This window comes from Heterodontus francisci, chromosome 19 (assembly GCF_036365525.1).
Source record: "Heterodontus francisci isolate sHetFra1 chromosome 19, sHetFra1.hap1, whole genome shotgun sequence".
NCBI classification, from domain to species: domain Eukaryota; kingdom Metazoa; phylum Chordata; class Chondrichthyes; order Heterodontiformes; family Heterodontidae; genus Heterodontus; species Heterodontus francisci.
This window is the reverse complement of record NC_090389.1, coordinates 64,950,557-64,969,115: the sequence shown is the minus strand read 5'-3', so window position 1 is coordinate 64,969,115 and position 18,559 is coordinate 64,950,557. Positions and strand designations below refer to the sequence as shown.

At 43.3% G+C, this 18,559-nt stretch overlaps 1 protein-coding gene across 2 annotated transcripts in view; it reads right to left on the bottom strand.

Annotated features, from left to right (window-relative positions):
- Positions 1–18,559, bottom strand: part of acad9 (acyl-CoA dehydrogenase family, member 9) — an 80,526-nt gene that overhangs the window by 38,358 nt on the left and 23,609 nt on the right. For both annotated transcript variants that reach the window (XM_068051806.1, XM_068051807.1), the window contains exons 9-10: positions 7,673–7,748; positions 6,529–6,599 (exon numbers count right to left, since the gene is read on the bottom strand). In XM_068051806.1, the coding sequence (XP_067907907.1) occupies positions 6,529–6,599; positions 7,673–7,748 (147 nt within the window). The remainder of the gene's footprint in view (positions 1–6,528; positions 6,600–7,672; positions 7,749–18,559) is intronic.

Below are 18,559 nucleotides of genomic sequence, written 5' to 3'. Positions count from 1 at the left end.
AGCACAGGTAGATAAGGTGATTAGGAAGGCATATGGGATACTTGCCTTTATTAGCCAAGGCACAGAATGCAAGAGCAAGGAGGTTTTGATGAAGCTGTATAAAACACTAGTTAGGCCACAGCTGGAGTACTGTGTACAGTTCAAGTCGCCACACTATAATAAGGATGTGATTGCACTGGAGAGGGTGCAAAGAAGATTCACCAGGATGTTGCCTGGGCTGGAGCATTTCAGCTATGAAGAGAGACTGGATAGGCTAGGGTTGTTTTCCTTAGAGCAGTGAAGGCTGAAGGGAGACCTGATTGAGTTGTACAAAATTATGAGGGGCATAGGTAGGGTAGATAGGAAGAAACTTTTTCCTTTAGCGGAGGTAACCAGGGGGCATAGATTTAAGATAAGGGGCAGGAGGTTCAGATAGAATGAGAAAACAATTTTTCACCTAGAGGGTGGTTGGAATCTGGAATACACTGCCTGAAGGGGTGGTAGAGACAGGAACCCTCAACATTTAAGAAATATTTAGATAAGCACTTAAAATGCCATAGCATACAAGGCTACGGGCCAAGTGTTGGAAAATGGGATTAGAATAGGTAGATGCTTGATGGCTGGCACAGACACGATGGGCCGAAGGGCCTGCTTCTGTGCTGTGTAACTATGACTCTAGTCCCCTCTAAAGCTGAGGGTGATCCCACATTACCGAAGGTATTTTCGGATTCCTGCCACAAACTAATTGATATGGGCTGTAGCCCCCAACCATTTGAAGTGTTTTTCACCAGAGCAGTAGTCAATTTATAATTTGGCTGGTCTGCTAAAATTTTTCAGAGCATTTCATCAAGCACAGCATGATTTCTCTCACAAACCTCATTACTAAAAGGACTTTCTGCTGCCGTGTGCATTGCTACAATATTTATATTTTCACATATACTCTTGAACTCATCATTGGCAAATTCTCCTCCATTGTCAGTTAGAAACCTATCCGGTGCTCCCAGTCCTGTTCCTATCCACCTTTCCATTATTTCGTCCACTGTTACTTCTTTTTCTTTACTATAAATTACCGTCGACAGAGTGAATCTGGTCGCCACATCTATAAAGTGTAGAATAAAAATGTTTTTTTTTCTTTATCCCATACTTTCAAGTCCACAGCTACGGTTTCAGTAAAGTCCCTTGCTAATGTGAGACTCACTATGGGTCGTGATGGCGTCCTCCAGTATTTTTTTTTTAGTCATCACACTTTCCACTGATATCTTCAATAAGTTTAGTGTAGTCATCATCTACTACCCCTGCATCTTTTAATAGAATCTATCAACCTATGACCAGATGGATGTGCAAACTGTCGATGTAGTTTTGAAATAATTTGCCGATTCTCCTTTAAATCCCTATCCCCGGATGCCATTAACACTACTTTAACATCCTGCTTAGAGATGTTAGGTCTCGCTAAAGGAATACAATAATGTCCTGACTGTATAAACCACAAAGCTACAGATTTCCCAAAGACAATTGCCTTATCTTCCATATCTAATTTCATCTGAGCCTTTTTCATATAACTTTGCTGTTAAGTAAACTATCACTGGATACTACATCCGTACTAATAAAATGGCTTACCCCTGCTATTTTGCATGGAATTACCAATCTTTTTAGTGATTTCAACGTATTGTCATCCCCAAACCTGAAACAGGTAGAACTGTTGTATTCTTTGACCTTATTTCAGTTTTACTTAAAGAATCCATGTAACACCTTAACCAGTCCACTCCACATACTGTGGACGTACACCCACTGTCTAGTATTGTGCAACTGAACGAATCTGCGACTAGGACACTCATTACCGGACTGAAGCTTCTCATGACCAGTACAATTCCTTCTGATTGATCAGTAGCATCATCCGAACCTTCCATGTCATGAGTCATCTCAAAAACCATTATTCTTTTTTGGACAATGCAATGCATAGTGATACTCTGAGTCATTTCGGAAACACCTGTTGACCACCCCTTGGTTATTCCTAAGGTTCATCTTTCTGTCATAATTACCCAATTCCTGCTGTCTGTTATAGCTGCCAAAAGGATCTCTATCCTCATTCATTGTGTGTGTTTTCCTCCTTTCTTACTGACGTCTGGGCCCCATTTTTGAACAGCCTTGTAATGCTGCACACATTGTATCCTCCACCTTTGGTGTCACCGCTGAAGAGCCCATCTGCACCATGAGAGGCGCCAGAAAGAAATGTTTTCCCCAAATTTTTTTAGGGCATCAGATATCTGATCAAACAGCGTATCTTTTTCATTGAATCAAATTCCGGTCAATACTAAGAGCCGATCCACGTTCGATATTTGAAGACAAGTACTGATCTAGGAATTGCCAAGCAAAATCGCTGCAACTTTGTATTTAGTCGGTTAAACTCCATAACATATTCTTCTACGGAAGAACCATCCACGTTTCTAAATTTATCAAAGTCCGACCATGCCTCATAGGCACTCAATAAGTCATCTTTCACATACATTTTGTCCATATATTTCAAGAGTTTGTTCAAATCTTCCTCATGGTCCAAATGATGAGCCTCTAGCTCAGAGAATACTTTTTCCCTGATCTTACTTCTGGAGGGAAGCGAAAGTGCAAGGACCATTCCTTGCTTCCTTTCAGGTAAAGACATAACCCATGTCCATATATCAACTTCATTCTTCCATTGATCATAAGGTTTGGCTTCACAAAACAGTGGTGGAAAATCCTATCGCAACACCTTACACTTGGTTTCAGTCATCTTTCTTCAAAAAGAAAACTCCAAATACAGCATTCTCAAAATAAACTCCAATTCTAATCTCCTGTTTGAAAACAAATCTTAGTCTCCGATCTTCACTTTCAGGCAACCATCCTCTGCTACCAATGTTAAAGAAATCACCAAGCCTGTTTGTGAAGAAGACACGGAGACTAGGATGCGTTCGTGTAGATTGTTTATTGCTTGCCACAGAGCTTGCTTCTCCTCTCCAAACACCCAACACCAGTTCACCCTATTATCTTGAACAACCAGGTATTTATCATCCATTAACAGAACTTCAGACCCCAACAATTAAAGTAATTAATTAGTTGGGAAACACTTTGGCACGTCCTGGGGATGTGAAAGATACTGCACAAAAGGAAGTTCTTTCTTTTGCCCTCTCCCAAAACTTGGATAGAAGGGAGATTTGTTAGAAGGATAGAATTGGGGAAGGATAGAATGAGGGATATAGCATCTTTAAGGGCTTATTCTCAATACATACAAAAAAAAGTTACATAGCCTAGTGGATCTTTCACAAGTCGAGTATCGTGTTTCCCCTCAAACTTTACTGCAATTTACCACTGTTAATCTGACTTCCTTTGCAGAGGCCCCTAGAATAAAATAGCTCTCATTCCGAGATAGTGCACACTGTAAACAGTCCAGTTATCAATTCACACAACAGTCTAATCTAGAGACAAGCGAGAAGGAAAGAAATGTTGCCCAAGAGTTCCATTTACAAATGCATTAACAGTCTCTGATGATTTTAGCAATCCGATATTGCAACTAACCCAGAGCAGACAGAATACACAATCTCCACAGATATATCTAGCACTCCCAATCTAGATTTTATTCTCAACAGTTCCTATTTGGGGATGGGGATGGGGAAGGAGAGACAATTCTTTTTTTATTATTTGTTCATGGAAAGTGAGCATTGCTGACAAGGCCCACATTTCCTGCCCACTCCTAAGTGCCCTAGAGAAGGTGGTGGTGAGCTGCCTTCTTGAACCGCTGCAGTACATGCGGTGTAGGTACACCCACACTGGTGTCAGGGAGGGAATTCCGGGACTTTGACCCAGCAAGTCAAGAAGTGGCAATATAGGTCCAAGTCAGGATGGTGCATGGCTTGGAGGGAAACTTGCAGTTAGTGGTGTTCCCATGCATCTGCTGGCCTCGTCCTCCTAGGTGATAGAGGTCACGAGTTTGGAAGGTGCTGTCAAAGAAGCCTTGGTGAGTTGCTGCAGCGCATCTTGTAGATGGCACACACTGTTGCAATCATGTACCAGCAGTAGAGGGAGTGAATGTTTAAGGTGGTGGATGGGATGCTGATCAAGCGGGCTGCTTTGCCTTGGATGGTGTTGTTGCAGCCGCACATATCCAGGCAAGTGGAGGGTATTCCATCACAAATAAAAACAGAAAATGCTGGAAATACTCAGCATGTCTGGCAGCATCTGTGGAGACAGAAACAGAGGTAACACTGACCTGATGAAAGGTCATCAGCCTGAAACGTTACTGAAGCAGTCGTGCCCGCATGCAGCAAGTTATCTGAGGAGTTGCGAATGGTATTGGACACTGTGCAATCATCAGGAAACATCCCTGACCTTATGTTGGAGGGAAGGTCATTGATGAAGCAGCTGAAGATGGTTGGGTCTAGGATACTACCTTGAGGAACTCATCTAGCGAAGTCCTGGGGCTGAGATGACTGGCCTCCAATAACCACAACCACCTTCCTTTGTGCTAGATGTGACTCCAACCAGTGAAGCGCTTTCCGCCGATTTCCATTGATTTCAATTTTGCTAGGGCTCCTTGATGTCACACTCCAACAAATACTGCCTTGGACAGAAGATTGGGGAAACTGGGCATGTATTCTCTAGAGTTTCGAAGAATGAGAGGTGATCGCATTGAAATCTACAAAATACTTAAAGGGATAGACAGGGTAGATGCAGCTAAGATGTTTCCCCTGGTTGGGGAGTCTAGAACTAGGGGACACAATTTCAAAGTAAGGGGAAAGCCACTTAGGACAGAGATGAGAAGAAATTTCTTTACTCAGAGGGTTGTGAATCTTTGGAATTTTCTCAGCCAGAGGGCTGTGGAAGCTCAGTCATCGAGCATGTTTAAAGCGGAGATTGACAGATTTCTAAATACCAACGAAATAAGGGGATATGAGAATAGTGTGGGAAAAAGGCATTGAAGTGGATGATCAACCATGATCGTATTGAATGGCAGGGCAGGCTTGATGGGCTGAATGGCCTGCTCCTATGTTCCTATGTCAATTGCAGGCATTCTCACCTCACTTCTGGAATTCGGCTCTTTGGTCTATGTCTGGACTAAGGCTGTAATGAGGTCCGGTGCCGAATGGCACTGGCGAAACCCAAACTGAGCATTGATGGGCAGGCTACTGCTGAGTGCTGCTTGATAACACTATCAACGACACCTTCCATCACTGTTTATGATTGAGAGTAGATTGATAGAGCATTAAAAATCGGTCAGATTGGATTTGTCTTTCTTCATGTGTACAAGACATATCTGGGCAATTTTCCACATTGTCAGGTAGATGCCAGTGTTATAGTTGTACTGGCACAGCTTGTTCTGGAGCACAAGTCTTCAGTACTACAGCCAGAATGTCGTCATGGCCCACTGCTTTTGCTGTATCCAGTTTGCTCAGCCATTTCTTGATATCCCATGCAGTGAATTGAACTGGCTGAAGATTGGCATCTGTGATGCCGGGAACCTCAGGAGGAGGGTGAGATGGATCACTTGTAATTTCTGGCTGAAGATGATTGCAAATGCTTCAGCTTGTCTTTTGCATTGACGTGCTGGGCTCCGCCATCACTGAGGTTAGAAATGTTTGTGGAGCCTCTTCTGCCTGTTAGTTAATTGTCCACCACCATTCATGACTGGCTATAACAGGACTGCAGAGCTTTGATCTGATCCATTGGTTAGCTCTGTATATAGCATGCTGCTTCAGCTATCTAGCATGCATGTAGACCTGTGTCATAGCTTTACCAGCTACAATTTTCCTAATTTTTAGGTATGGTGCTGCTCCTGGCATTTCCTCCTACACTCTTCATTGAAACAGGGTTGGTAATGGTACAGTGAGGGATATGCTGGCCAAGAGGTTATAGATTGAACACCTCATGGATGTCCAGTTTTGAGCTGCCAGATTAGTTTGAATATATTCCATTTAGCATAATGGTAGCCCCACACGTTATGGTGTCCTCAGTGTGAAGACGGGACTTGGTTTCCACAAGAACTTTGCATTGGTTACTTCTAGCAATACTGTAATGGACATGTGCATCTGCAACAAGTAGATTGGTAAGGATGAGGCCAAGCAGGTTTTTCCCTCTTCTTGGTTCTCTCACTACCTGCCGCAGGCCCAATCTAGCAAAAATGTCCTTCAGGACTCAGCCAGCATCATCAGGAGTGATATTAGTACCCATTTTCACTACTGGGAATTCACACAGTGTAAACAAAGAAAGAAACTGTAATCTATAGGACTTGAGCATATCGTCACTAAGAATGGTTGTTTATATAAAGGAACTGCAAGACACATGTAACAATGCATCTCTATACAGACAAGATATTATTAAATAAGTAAACAATGAAAAGGAGAACAATTTCTCTGCAAAATTGAGGAGTCATAGTTGCATATGACAAGCAATGAATATATTCAATTATCTCTATTCTGGGCACTAGGTTTAAAAGCCATTTTGTTTAGAGTTTTGGCTTGTTAGGCAGCTCATCATAAGTAGCAATGATTTGCAACAAGTTTTTTTTTAAAAAAAAGGATGTACCTGAATCAGTCCAAAATCACTCAGCTTTCTGTCAAACTGTTTGCGGGTACAAGCATACTCTGCTGTCATCTCTACAAAAAGACAAAATATAAAATGAAGACTTGAATTTATATAGTGCCTTATCCTGCCTCTCAGAAATATTGCAGTGTTTCGCAATTAGATTTTGAAGAGTAGTGGTCATTATGTGGACAAATACAGTAGCATAGTGAGCTCCCACTAACATCAATGAGATGACTGACTAGTTAATCTGTTTTTGGTGGTTCAGGGAGGAATGCAGGCCAGGAAACTGGCAAAACGCCTTGCTCTTCTTTGATTACCACCAGGGGATCTTCAAGATCCTCATGAACCAACAGAATAGGGGCTTTAGTTTAATCTAGTTTTAGTTTAGAAAGGCTGCCTAGTTTTATGATAGTTTATAGTATGAGACTAGCAACCTGGAGACTGCAAGTTCAGAAGGGGAGATGGTGGCATAGTGGTAATGTCACTGTACGAGTAAAGCAGAGCCTAGGGTAATGCATGGCAGATAGTGAAATTTGAATTCAATTAATAAAAATCTGGAATTAAAAGCTAGTCTAATGGTGGTCATGAAAATTATTGTTTGTTGTAATGCCATTCTGATGTGGCAGTACCTGACTCCAGGCCACACAGCAATGTGGTTGACTCTTAAAATGCCCTCTGATATGGCCTAGCAAGCCACAATTAGGGATGGCCCAATAAATGCTGGCCGAGCCAGGGACACCCACATCCCACAAACAAACAAAAAAAAAACAATTTCCACCATGGCAAATTATGAATTGTGGACCGGCAGCAGAAAATAAAATGATCAGTAAAACTACTGGGACATTGTAAAAACTACTAGTTAAACTAGTGGAACAACTAGTTCACGAACGTCTTTCAAGAGAAAGAACCAAGCTATACAATGACTCTGGGTTAAATTATGTGATTGACTCTTAATGCCCACCATTATTTTTTCAGGCCAATATTTCAAGGACGGGTAATGTATGCTGTCTTTCCAGTGTTATATTTTAAAAATGCTCAAATTCTGGAATAGGACTTGGAGACGCGAGTTTACCAATTGGATCAAGCTGATACTTATTCAGTTTTTAGTTTGTACACAATTAAGATTCATGTTTTGTAATCTCACCAATAAGCTTTTTAATCATTCCTGCAGATGCACTACCCATGCTAAATCGTCCACTATTCAAGATCCTCATGGCCACCTGGAGGAGATTGGAGGCAAGAATTAATATAACTTCTATCAAAATTTCTATTGGTAAAGCATAATACTGACTCATTTATTTTTACCAATGAGTCGGCTGTCCAAAATTCAACACGAGCAATGATTTGGATAGTTTTGATACACAAGAAGCAAGCTTTAAGTGCATTGTTTCATGGCCCCTCTAAATAGGTTTCATTATATTGCAATTATATGGCTTGGCCATGTGAGCCGCATGGAAGATGGCAGGATCCCCAAAGACACATTGTACAGCGAGCTCGCCACTGGTATCAGACCCACCGGCCGTCCATGTCTCCGTTATAAAGACGTCTGCAAACGCGACATGAAATCGTGTGACATTGATCACAAGTCGTGGGAGTCAGTTGCCAGCATTCGCCAGAGCTGGCGGGCAGCCATAAAGACAGGGCTAAATTGTGGCGAGTCGAAGAGACTTAGTAGTTGGCAGGAAAAAAGACAGAGGCGCAAGGGGAGAGCCAACTGTGCAACAGCCCCAACAAACAAATTTCTCTGCAGCACCTGTGGAAGAGCCTGTCACTCCAGAATTGGCCTTTATAGCCACTCCAGGCGCTGCTTCACAAACCACTGACCACCTCCAGGCGCGTATCCATTGTCTCTCGAGATAAGGAGGCCCAAAAGAATATTGCAATATGTACAAGTTACGTTCCCTTTATCAGTACAATAATTACTGACACCACATATTATAAACCATGCACAATTCTCAAGAGCCAATTATATCACGGCCATCACGCCAACCAGAAAGAAAAATGGAGTAAGAAGAGATTTACCAGAATACTAGATTTGAGGGGCTTAAGTTATGTGAAGAGACTAGAGAAGCTGGGAATGATATTCTTCTAGCAGAGAAAGTTAAAAGGGAGATTTAATGAGAGGCATTCAAAGTTATGAGGGGATTTAATAGAGTAAATAAGACGAAATTGTTTTCACTGGCATAAGGGTCAGTAACCAGAGGACACAAATTTAAGATCATTGGCAAAAGAACCAACGAAGAGATGAGGAGAACCTTTTTTAGGCAGCAAGTAAGGATCCGACTGCCCGAAAGGGTGGTGGAAGCAGTTTCAATAGTAACTTTCAAAAGGGATTGTATAAATGGAAGAGAAAAATTTGCAAGGTATGGAGAAAGAGCAGGGAAGTGGCGCTTTTAAACAGCAGGCCCAAGCATGTTGGGCAAATGGCCTTCCTCTGTGCTGTATGATTCTATGAAGTTAATATTTCTACACACAGTACCAGCCATTTATAACGGATTCATTCAGCTATAAGTAATTAGTATGGTATAAGTGCAACAGTTAAACCCCTAGGTCAGGGGTTGGCACCCTTAGGAACAAGAGCCATTTATTAAATTTAGTCATAAATGCAATATCTTACCGACTAGAGAACAGGCTATTTCAGATCTAGTATTATGTAATGAGAAAGGGCTAATTAATAATCTTGTTGTTAAAGAACCTTTAGGGATAAATCACTATAATATGATACAATTTTACATTATGTTTGAAAGAGAAGTAGTTCAATCTGAAGCCAGGGTGTTAAATTTAAACAAAGGAAATTATGAAGGTGAGCAGCAAATTGACTGAGATGGACTGGGAAAGTACATTAAAAGGTATGACAGTACATAGGCAATGGACAGTCTTTAAAGAATTGTTATATAGTTTACAGCAACTGTACATTCCTTCAAGGCACAAAAACCCCAAAAGTAAAGGCAGTCAACCGTAGATAACAAAGGAAGTTAAGGATTGTAGAAGATTAAAAGAAAAGGCCTATAAAGTTGCAATAATAGTAAACCTGAGGATTGGGAGGATTTTAAGAATATAGCAAAGGAGGACGAAGAAACTGATACAGGGAGAATAGAATATGAATGCAAGCTAGCAAAAAATATAAAAACAGATTGTAAAAGCTTCTATAGGTACGTAAAAAGGTAACGTTTGGCTAAGTGAAATGTGGGTCCATTACAGGCAGAGTCAGGAGAATTTATAATGGGGAATAGAGAAATGGCAGAGAAGCTAAATGATTTCTTTGTGTCTGTCTTCACTGAAGAAGATACAAGAAATGTCCCAGAATTAGAGATCTAAGGGATTAGGGGGAATGAGGAATTGAAAGAAACTATTAGTAAGAAGATGGTATGGAAAAATTAATAGGACTGAAGGTTGATAAGTCCCTAGGACCTAATATTCTAAATCCCAGAGTGTTGAAAGAGGTAGCTAGTGGATCTTCCAAAATTCTGTAGATTCTGGAGCAGTTCCTGCAGATTGGAAGGTCGTAAACGTCACCCCACTATTTAAGGGAGGAAAGAGAAAACAGGGAATTACAGACCTGTTAGTCTTACATCAGTCATTGGGAAAATGCTGGAATCTATTATAAAGGATGTGATAAATGGACACTTGGATAATAATGATCTGATTGGGCATAGTCAACATGGATTTATGAATGGGAAATCATGGCTGACGAACCTGTTTTTCTGAGGATGTTACGAACAGAAATGATAAAGATGTTGGTGGATGTGGTATAATTGGATTTTCAGAAGGCTTTTGATAAAGTCCCTCACAGGAGGTTGGTTAGCAAAATTAAAGCACATGGGATAGGAGGTAATATACTGGCATGGATTAAGGATTAGTTAAAAGGTGGAAAGCAGAGAGTAGGAATAAACGGGTCATTCTCGCGTGGTCAGGCTGTGACGCGTGGGGTACCACAGGGATCAGTGCTTGGGCCCCAGCTGCTCAAAATATACATCAATGATTTGGACGTGGGGACCAAATGTAGTATTTCCAAGTTTGCGGAGGACACAAAATTAGGTGGGAATGTGTGTTGTGAGGAAGATGCAGAGCAGCTGCAAGGGAATTTAGACAGACTTAGTAAGTGGGCAAGAACGTGGCAGATGGAATATAATGGGGAAAAATGTGAGGTTATCCACTTTGGCAGGAGGAACAGTTGTGCAGAGTATGTGTTAAATGGTAAGAGATTAGAAAAAGTGTAGATGTACAAAGAGACCTGCGTGCCCTTGACAATAAGGCACTGAAAGCGAACTTGCAGGTGCAACAAGCAATTAGGAAGGCTAATGGTATGTTAGCCTTTATTGCAAGAGGATTTGAGTACAGGAGTGAAGTCTTGCTTCAATTGTATAGAACCTTGGTTAGACAGCACCTGGAGTACTGTGTGCAGTTCTGGTCCCCTTACCTTAGGAAGGATATTATTGCCATAGAGGGAGTGCAACGAAGGTTCACCAGACTTATTGCCGGGATGGCAGGACTGTCCTATGAAGAGAGATTGGGGAAATTGGGCCTGTATTTTCTGGAGTTTCGAAGAATGAGAGGTGATCTCATTGAAACCTACAAAATACTTAAAGGGATAGACAGGATAGATGCAGCTAAGATGTTTCCCCTAGTTGGGGATGATCATACTGAATGGTGGGGCAGGCTCAATGGATTGAATGGCCTACTCCTGCTCCTATTAAGAGCTGCAATGCTGTTACTCAAATGTCAATAATAATGAAAAACAAGACAGACACATTTCAACATTTTGAAAGTTTTTACAAAAAAGTTGTGAATGACACTTTCTCGCAAGTACAATGTTAATAGAAGATAAAAAAAAAACAAACAAGCCATTTAATTACCTTCAAAAAGAACAGGAGGTGGTGGCACAAAAGGCACAGGATCTAGCTGTCTGGAGATTGCGTACATTCTCAGCTGATGAGAATATTGATGCAGACCTCAGGGGCTCTGCTTTTAAAAGAAGGGTGCATTCTGAACTTTTATGACTGCTTCAGCCTTTAAGGTCTGCGTCTAGAAGCTTTCAGAACATGACAGCTAGTGGGGAGAGGTCCAACATCTGCATATGTGGTGTTCTGTCTAGAAAAGAAATTCCAATGTGGAGCCTTTGGCAATTCCGCAGACATTGCAGTAGAATCCCCTTGGCGGATCCATAACACCAGTCTTAGCACATCATATGAATGCCCATACTGCTGTCCTACAGACCTTGGGCTAGACTATTTCCTGCTTGGAGATTGCATTGGGTCAACTATGGATCAAGGTCCGGAACTGTACAAGTCCTTATTGAGCCCTAGGTGACTAATGCAGTTTCCCAGTTCTCTAAGTTGGGATCAATGCATGTACAGTTATCTAATTCTGTATATTTGCATGCTGGGATCAGCTATAATGTTCTGTAAGGATTGGCAGTACCTGTAATGTGGTGCATAGTCGCATCACAACTGCTCCGATCAAAGTACTACAATAGTGGTTAATTATTATCCAATTAAAGCAGCATTAGCATTTCTTTTAAGCAACTGATTCCCTATTGAACTTTTATTTTGCTCTGGGATTAACAATGTACTCAGGGTAATGAACAGTTCCTAATATTCATGTGTATCATAAGTGGAGCCGATTGCATTCACACAAAACATACTCTAAAGCATGTTCTAAATCATTATATCATGGAGGCTGAAATTAACAATAGAGTCATAGAGTCAGAGTTTTACAGCACAGAAACAGGCCCTTTGGCCCAACGAGCCTATGCCGACCATCAAGCACCTGTCCTAACTAGTCCCATTTCCCCGCACTTGGCCCGTAGCCTTATATGTCATGGCATTTCAAGTGCTCATCTAAATAGTTCTTGAATGTCGTAAGTGTTCCTGCCTCTACCACTTCTTCAGGCAGTGTTCCAGATTCCAACCACACTCTGGGTGAAAAAATTCCTCCTCAACTCCCCTCTAAACCTCCTGCCCCTGGCCTTAAATCTATGCGCCCTAGTTATTGACCTCTCCGCTAAGGGAAAAAGTTTCTTCCCATCGATCCAATCAATGCCCCTCATAATTTTGTACACCTCAATCAGGTGCCCCCTCAGCCTTCTCTGCTCCAAGGTAAACAACCCCAGTCTATCTAGTCGGTCTTCATAACTGAAATGCTCCAGCCCAGGCAACATCCTGGTGAATCTCCTCTGCACCCTCTCCATTGCAATCACATACTTCCTGTAGTGTGGCAGCCAGAACTGTACACAGTATTCCAACTGTGGCCTAACCAGCATTTTATACAGCTCCACCATAACCCCCCTACTCTTATATTCTATGCCTCGGCTAATAAAGGCAAATATCCCATAAGCCTTCCTAACCACCTTATCTACCTGTGCTGCAGCCTTCAGTGATCTATGGACAAGCACCCAAGGTCCCTCTGACCCTCTGTACTCCCTAGAGCCCTACCATCCATTGTATAATCCATTGCTTTGTTAGACCTCCCAAAGTGCATCACCTCACACTTCTCAGGATTAAACTCCATTTGCCACTGCTCTGCCCATCTTACCAGCCCATCTATATCGTCCTGTAGTCTAAGGCTATCCTCACTATTTACGACACCACCAACTTTTGTGTCATCTGCGAACTTACTGATCATACCTCTTATATTCACATCTAAATCATTAATGTACACTACAAACAGGAAGGGTCCCAGCACCGATCCCTGCGGTACACCACTGGTCACAGACTTCCACTCGCAGAAACAATCCTCTACCATCACACTCTGCCTCCTGCCACTAAGCCAATTTTGAATCCAAGTTGCCAAATTACCCTGGATCCCATGGGCCTTTACTTTCTTAACCAATCTCCCATGCGGGACCTTATCAAAAGCCTTACTGAAGTCCATGTAGACTACATCAACTGCTTTACCCTCATCTACACATCTAGTCACCTCCTCGAAAAATTCAATCAAATTTGTTAGACACGATCTCCCCTGACAAAGCCATGCGGACTATCCCTGATTAATCCCTGCTTCTCCAAGTGATTAATCCTGTCTCTCAGAATTTTTTCCAATAATTTCCCTACCGCTGTGTTAGAATAACCGGCCTGTAATTACCTGGTTTATCCCTGCTACCCTTCTTGAATAATGGTACGACATTCGCTGTCCTTCAATTCTCTGGTACCTCTCCTGTGGCCAGAGAGGATTTGAAAATTTGTGTCAGAGTCCCCGCTATCTGGGATACATCTCATCTGGGCCTGGGGATTTATCTACCTTCAAGCCTTCTAAAACAGCTAATACTTCCTCCTTTTCAATGCTAATTTGATCAAGTATATCACAATCCCTTTCCCTGATCGCAACACCTACATCGTTTCGCTCCATAGTGAACACAGATGAAAAGTAATCATTCAAAACCTCCCCTATATCCTCCGGCTCCACACACAGATTGCCTCTATGATCCCCACTTTTTCCCTGGTTATCCTCTTGCCACTAACATACTTACAAAATGCCTTGGGATTTTCCTTTGTCTTGTCTGCCAGTGATTTTTCATGCCCCCTCTTCGTTCTCCTGATTACTTTTTTTTAAGTACTCCCCTACACTTTCTATACTCCTCTAGGGCCTCCGTTGTTTTCAGTGCTCTGAATCTGCCATATGCCGCCTTTTTTTCCTTATCCAATCCTCTATATCCCTGGACATCCAGGGTTCCCTTGACCTGCTGGTCCTACCCTTCACATTTACAGGAACATGCTGCACCTGAACCCTCACAATTTCCCTTCGAACTGACTCCCACTGGTCTGATGTAGACTTTCCTGTAAGAAGCTGCTCCCAGTTCACTTCGGCCAGATCCTGTTTTATCATATTGAAATCTGCATTCCCCCAATTCAGTAGTCTTACTTCCAGTCCCTCTTTGTCCTTTTCCATAACAATCTTAAATCTTAGAGTTGTGGTCACTATCCCCGAAATGCTCCCCCACTGCCACTTCTACCACTTGTCTGGCTTCATTCCCGAGGATTAAGTCCAGTAACGCCCCTCCTCTGTAGGACTCTCTACGTGCTGGCTCAAAAAGCTCTCCTGAATACACTTGAAGAATTCCACCCTCTTTAAACTTCTGGCACCAATACTATCCCCTCTCATATAGGGGAAGTTGAAATCCCCTACTATTACCACCCTATTTTTGCACCTGTCTGAGATTTGCCGACATATCTGCTCCTCTATCACTCTCTGACTGTTTGGAGGCTTGTAGTACACTCCCAGCCAAGTGACTGCCCCCTTTTTGTTTTTAAGTTCTGCCCATATGGCCTCATTAGAGGAACCTTCTACGATAACATCCCTCCTTGCTGCAGTAATTGTCTCTTTAATCAACAGTGCAATGCCACCTCCCCTTGTACCCCCTCCCCATCACGTCTGAAGATTCTATACCTCGGAATATTAAGCTGCCAGTCCTGCTCTTCCCTCAACCATGTCTCAGTAAGAGCAATAATATCATATTCCCATGTGTTAATCAACACCCTCAATTCATCTGCCTTATTACTAAGACTCCTTGCATTAAAATAGATACAATCCAACCTTGCATTATCTGCCTGAGCCTTAACAGGTCTACATTTACTCTGTCCTCTGGACTGACTTAGCTTCACATTAATATTTGATTGTACAACACCCCCTATTGTGCATCCAATCTGTATGCCATCCCCCTGCCAAATTAATTTAAACCTCCTCCACCCCCCCCAACAGCACTAGCAAACCTCCCAGCAAGGATGCTGGTCCCGTTCCGGTTCAGGTGCAATCCGTCCATCTTATGCAGATCCCATCTACGCCAGAAACAGACCCAGTGATCCAAGAATCTAAAGCCCTCCCTCCTGCACCATCTCCCCAACTATGCATTCATCTGCTCTAACCTCCTATTCATATATTCACTAGCCCGTGGCACCGGAAGAAACCCAGAGATTACAACCTTTGAGGTCCTACTTTTTAATCTGCTGCCGAGCTCCCTAAATTCTTTTTGCAGGACCTCAACCCTCTTTCTACCTATGTCATTGGTACCAACATGGACCACGACCTCTGGTTGTACACCCTCACGATGGTAAGTTGCTGCCTCATACACCTTCTTTACTAACTCCTAACCCTCATCCAGAAAGATACCATGAAACGGAAACTGCAGATCAAGTGACCGTGGGCCTCATGATTTCCGCCTCAGCTGTCTTCCCTTACCCCATCCTTGCCTTATGCCTTTGTGTTTTGATAGCCAGGAACTGCTGGCTGCTCAGCCTCTCCAGGAGCAAGAGGAGGAAGAAAGCCTGGAACTTGACCTGAAACACTCAGCCACCAGCTCAGACAGTATGGCACAATGCATACCTTAGAGACTAGTTTAGAGTCAGGATCTGCACGTGGTGCTTCACCAGGCACAAGAGCAGGGGGTTACTTCAATTCGGGTGCAAACTCCCTGGAGGGTGAGGTAGCATACCAGTTCTGCTGCAGGGGACTCAGATGAAGACCTTGTTAGGGTGGAATACAGGAAAACACTGATGAACATGCATACAAAATGCTTGGTACAGTGGTAGATCGCCACTTCCAGATCGCCTTCAGTCACTGACTAGAAGCATGGAGGAGTCTGGCTCCACTGTGGTACCGGACAATGTACAGGGCAATGTGCACAGGCTTGGAGCTCATCCTTTCCACCGTGGAAGTGGTGGGCACCTCCATGGCAGCACTGCCCAACCAACCAATGATGCAGCATCTGCTGGCTGCTGTCTCTGCTGCCACTGCAGCACAGGCAGAGTCCTACCGATGTATCACTCCTGCAGTTGAAGCTCAGATCGAGGTCATGAGATCCCAGGCTGCTGCCATCCAGACACAGACAGCTGTCATCCTGGATGCAGATCTGTGCTCGATAGGGCATGCAGGCTCTCTCAGCAGTCCATCAATAACTAGGAGTGCTGGGGTTCCACCCCATGGGATTGGCAGTGGCACCGTAGAACATGATCCTGCTGTCCTCTTGGGATGACAGCATTCATGCTCCCACCATAGTCACTCCCACAGTGCCCTTGTCAGTGCCTCTCAGCCAGCCATCCCAAACTGCTGCCACCCATGCTGAGATGGTGCAGTCTGAATTCAAGCCCTCAAGGTTCAAAGCTGCTCGAGGGCGTCCTGCAAGCCCATCTGCAGTAGCCACCAATGAATGTCAGCAGTCTTTACCAGTCATGCTGCAGCCACTGGGGTAGCACTGCGTGGGAGCACTAGGACAGCCAAGAGCATCCACAAGAAGGTACCAAGGGAATGATAAGGGTGATCATTTCCGTGTTTTTATGTATTACTGACTTACTGCTGGATAAAGTTGTTGTGGGAAGATTTTTGCTGTTGGCCTTTATTGAGTGATGTAGGCCAAGGGAATTTTGCCATGAGGAGTCTGAAATGGGAGTATTGTCAGGAGATGGTGAGTTCAACTGAAGCGAAGCCTCACCATATGGTTCTTCTCACTCTGTCCAGTTGCAACTGCTGCATGTAGTCTTCACCCTTCTTCTTCCTCCTCCTCCCCCCAAGATGGTCTCTGGATCCCTCAAATGTCAAGGGCACAGCACAATACCACAGACATGAAGACCCCCTTGGGCATGTATTGCAGAGATTCCCCCCCACCCCACGCAATCTAGGCAGCAAAATCACGGCAAATTGATGGCTTGCTCCATGGTGTTGTGTGGCTCTCATTGAAGGCCTTCTGACCTCCCATGGCGGGATGGCAGAAGAGGGTGATGAGCCATGTGTGGAGGGGCTATCCCTGGTCTTTAAGCAGCCATACTTGTGTATGTCTTCGAGTCCTGAAGACAACAGGTATGGCAAACTGTCGAAGGATGAAAGCATCGTGGGTGCTTCCAGGATAGCGGACATTCACCAATATGAATTTCTTGGTGTGGTCAGACACTAACTGCACATTTATTGACTGGTATCCCTTGTGGTTGCAGTATCAATCCCCATTAGGTGGGAGGTCCGCAAAGCCACATGTGTGCAGTCAATGCTGCCTTGCAACATCAAGAAGCCCGCTATCTTGGCGAACACACGTGCTCTCTTATCCTTCAAAATTTGTAGATGACACAAAATTTGGAGGTATTGTGAACGGTGAGGAGGAAAGTGATAAACTTCAGGAGAACGCAGACAGACTGGTCAAATGGCATGTGGCAGATGAAATTTAATGCAGAAAAGCGTGAAGTGAATCATTTTGGTAGGAAGAATAAGGAGAAGCAATATAAATTGAAGGGTACAATTCTATGAGGGTGCAGGAGCAGAGGGACATGGGGGTATATGTGCACAAATCATTGAAGGTTGCAGGGCAGGTTGAGAAAATAGTTAATAAAGCTTATGGGATTCTGGGCTTTATAAACACGGGCATAGAGTACAAAAACAAGGAAGTTATGATAAACAAGTATAAAACACCGGTTCTGTCTCAACTAGATTAGTGTGCCCATTTCTGGGCACCACACTTTTGGAAGGATGTGAAAGCATTAGAGAAGGTGCAGAAAAGATTCACTAGAATGGTTCTAGGGATGAGGAACTCCAGTTATATGGATAGTTTGGAGAAGCTGGGTCTGATCTCCTTGGAGGAGAAGAGAGGATCAAGGGGAGATTTGATGGAGGTGATCATAGTCATGAGAGGTCTGGACAGTGTAGATAGGGAGAAACTGTTCCAATTGGCCAAAGGATCCAGAACCAGAGGACACTAATTTGTGTTTGGCAACATGAGGAAAACCTTTTTTATTACGCAGTGAGTGGTTAGGATCTAGAATTCACTGCCCGAGTGTGTGGCAGAGGTAGATTCAGTCGAGGTTTTCAAAAAAGTACAGGATAATTATATGAACAGAAACAATTTCCAGGGCTATGGGGGAAAAGGCAGGCGAGTGGGACTAGGTAAATTGCTTTTGCAGAGAGCTGGCATGGACACAACAGGCAGAATGGACTCCTTTTGAGCTTCAACCATTCTATGATTCTATGGTCTTCTGCCATCAGGGAGAAGAGGATGAAGGCCTTTCTCCTCCTGTAGAGTGCCTGTCACTTTACGGCTACTTCTGTAGATGACGCA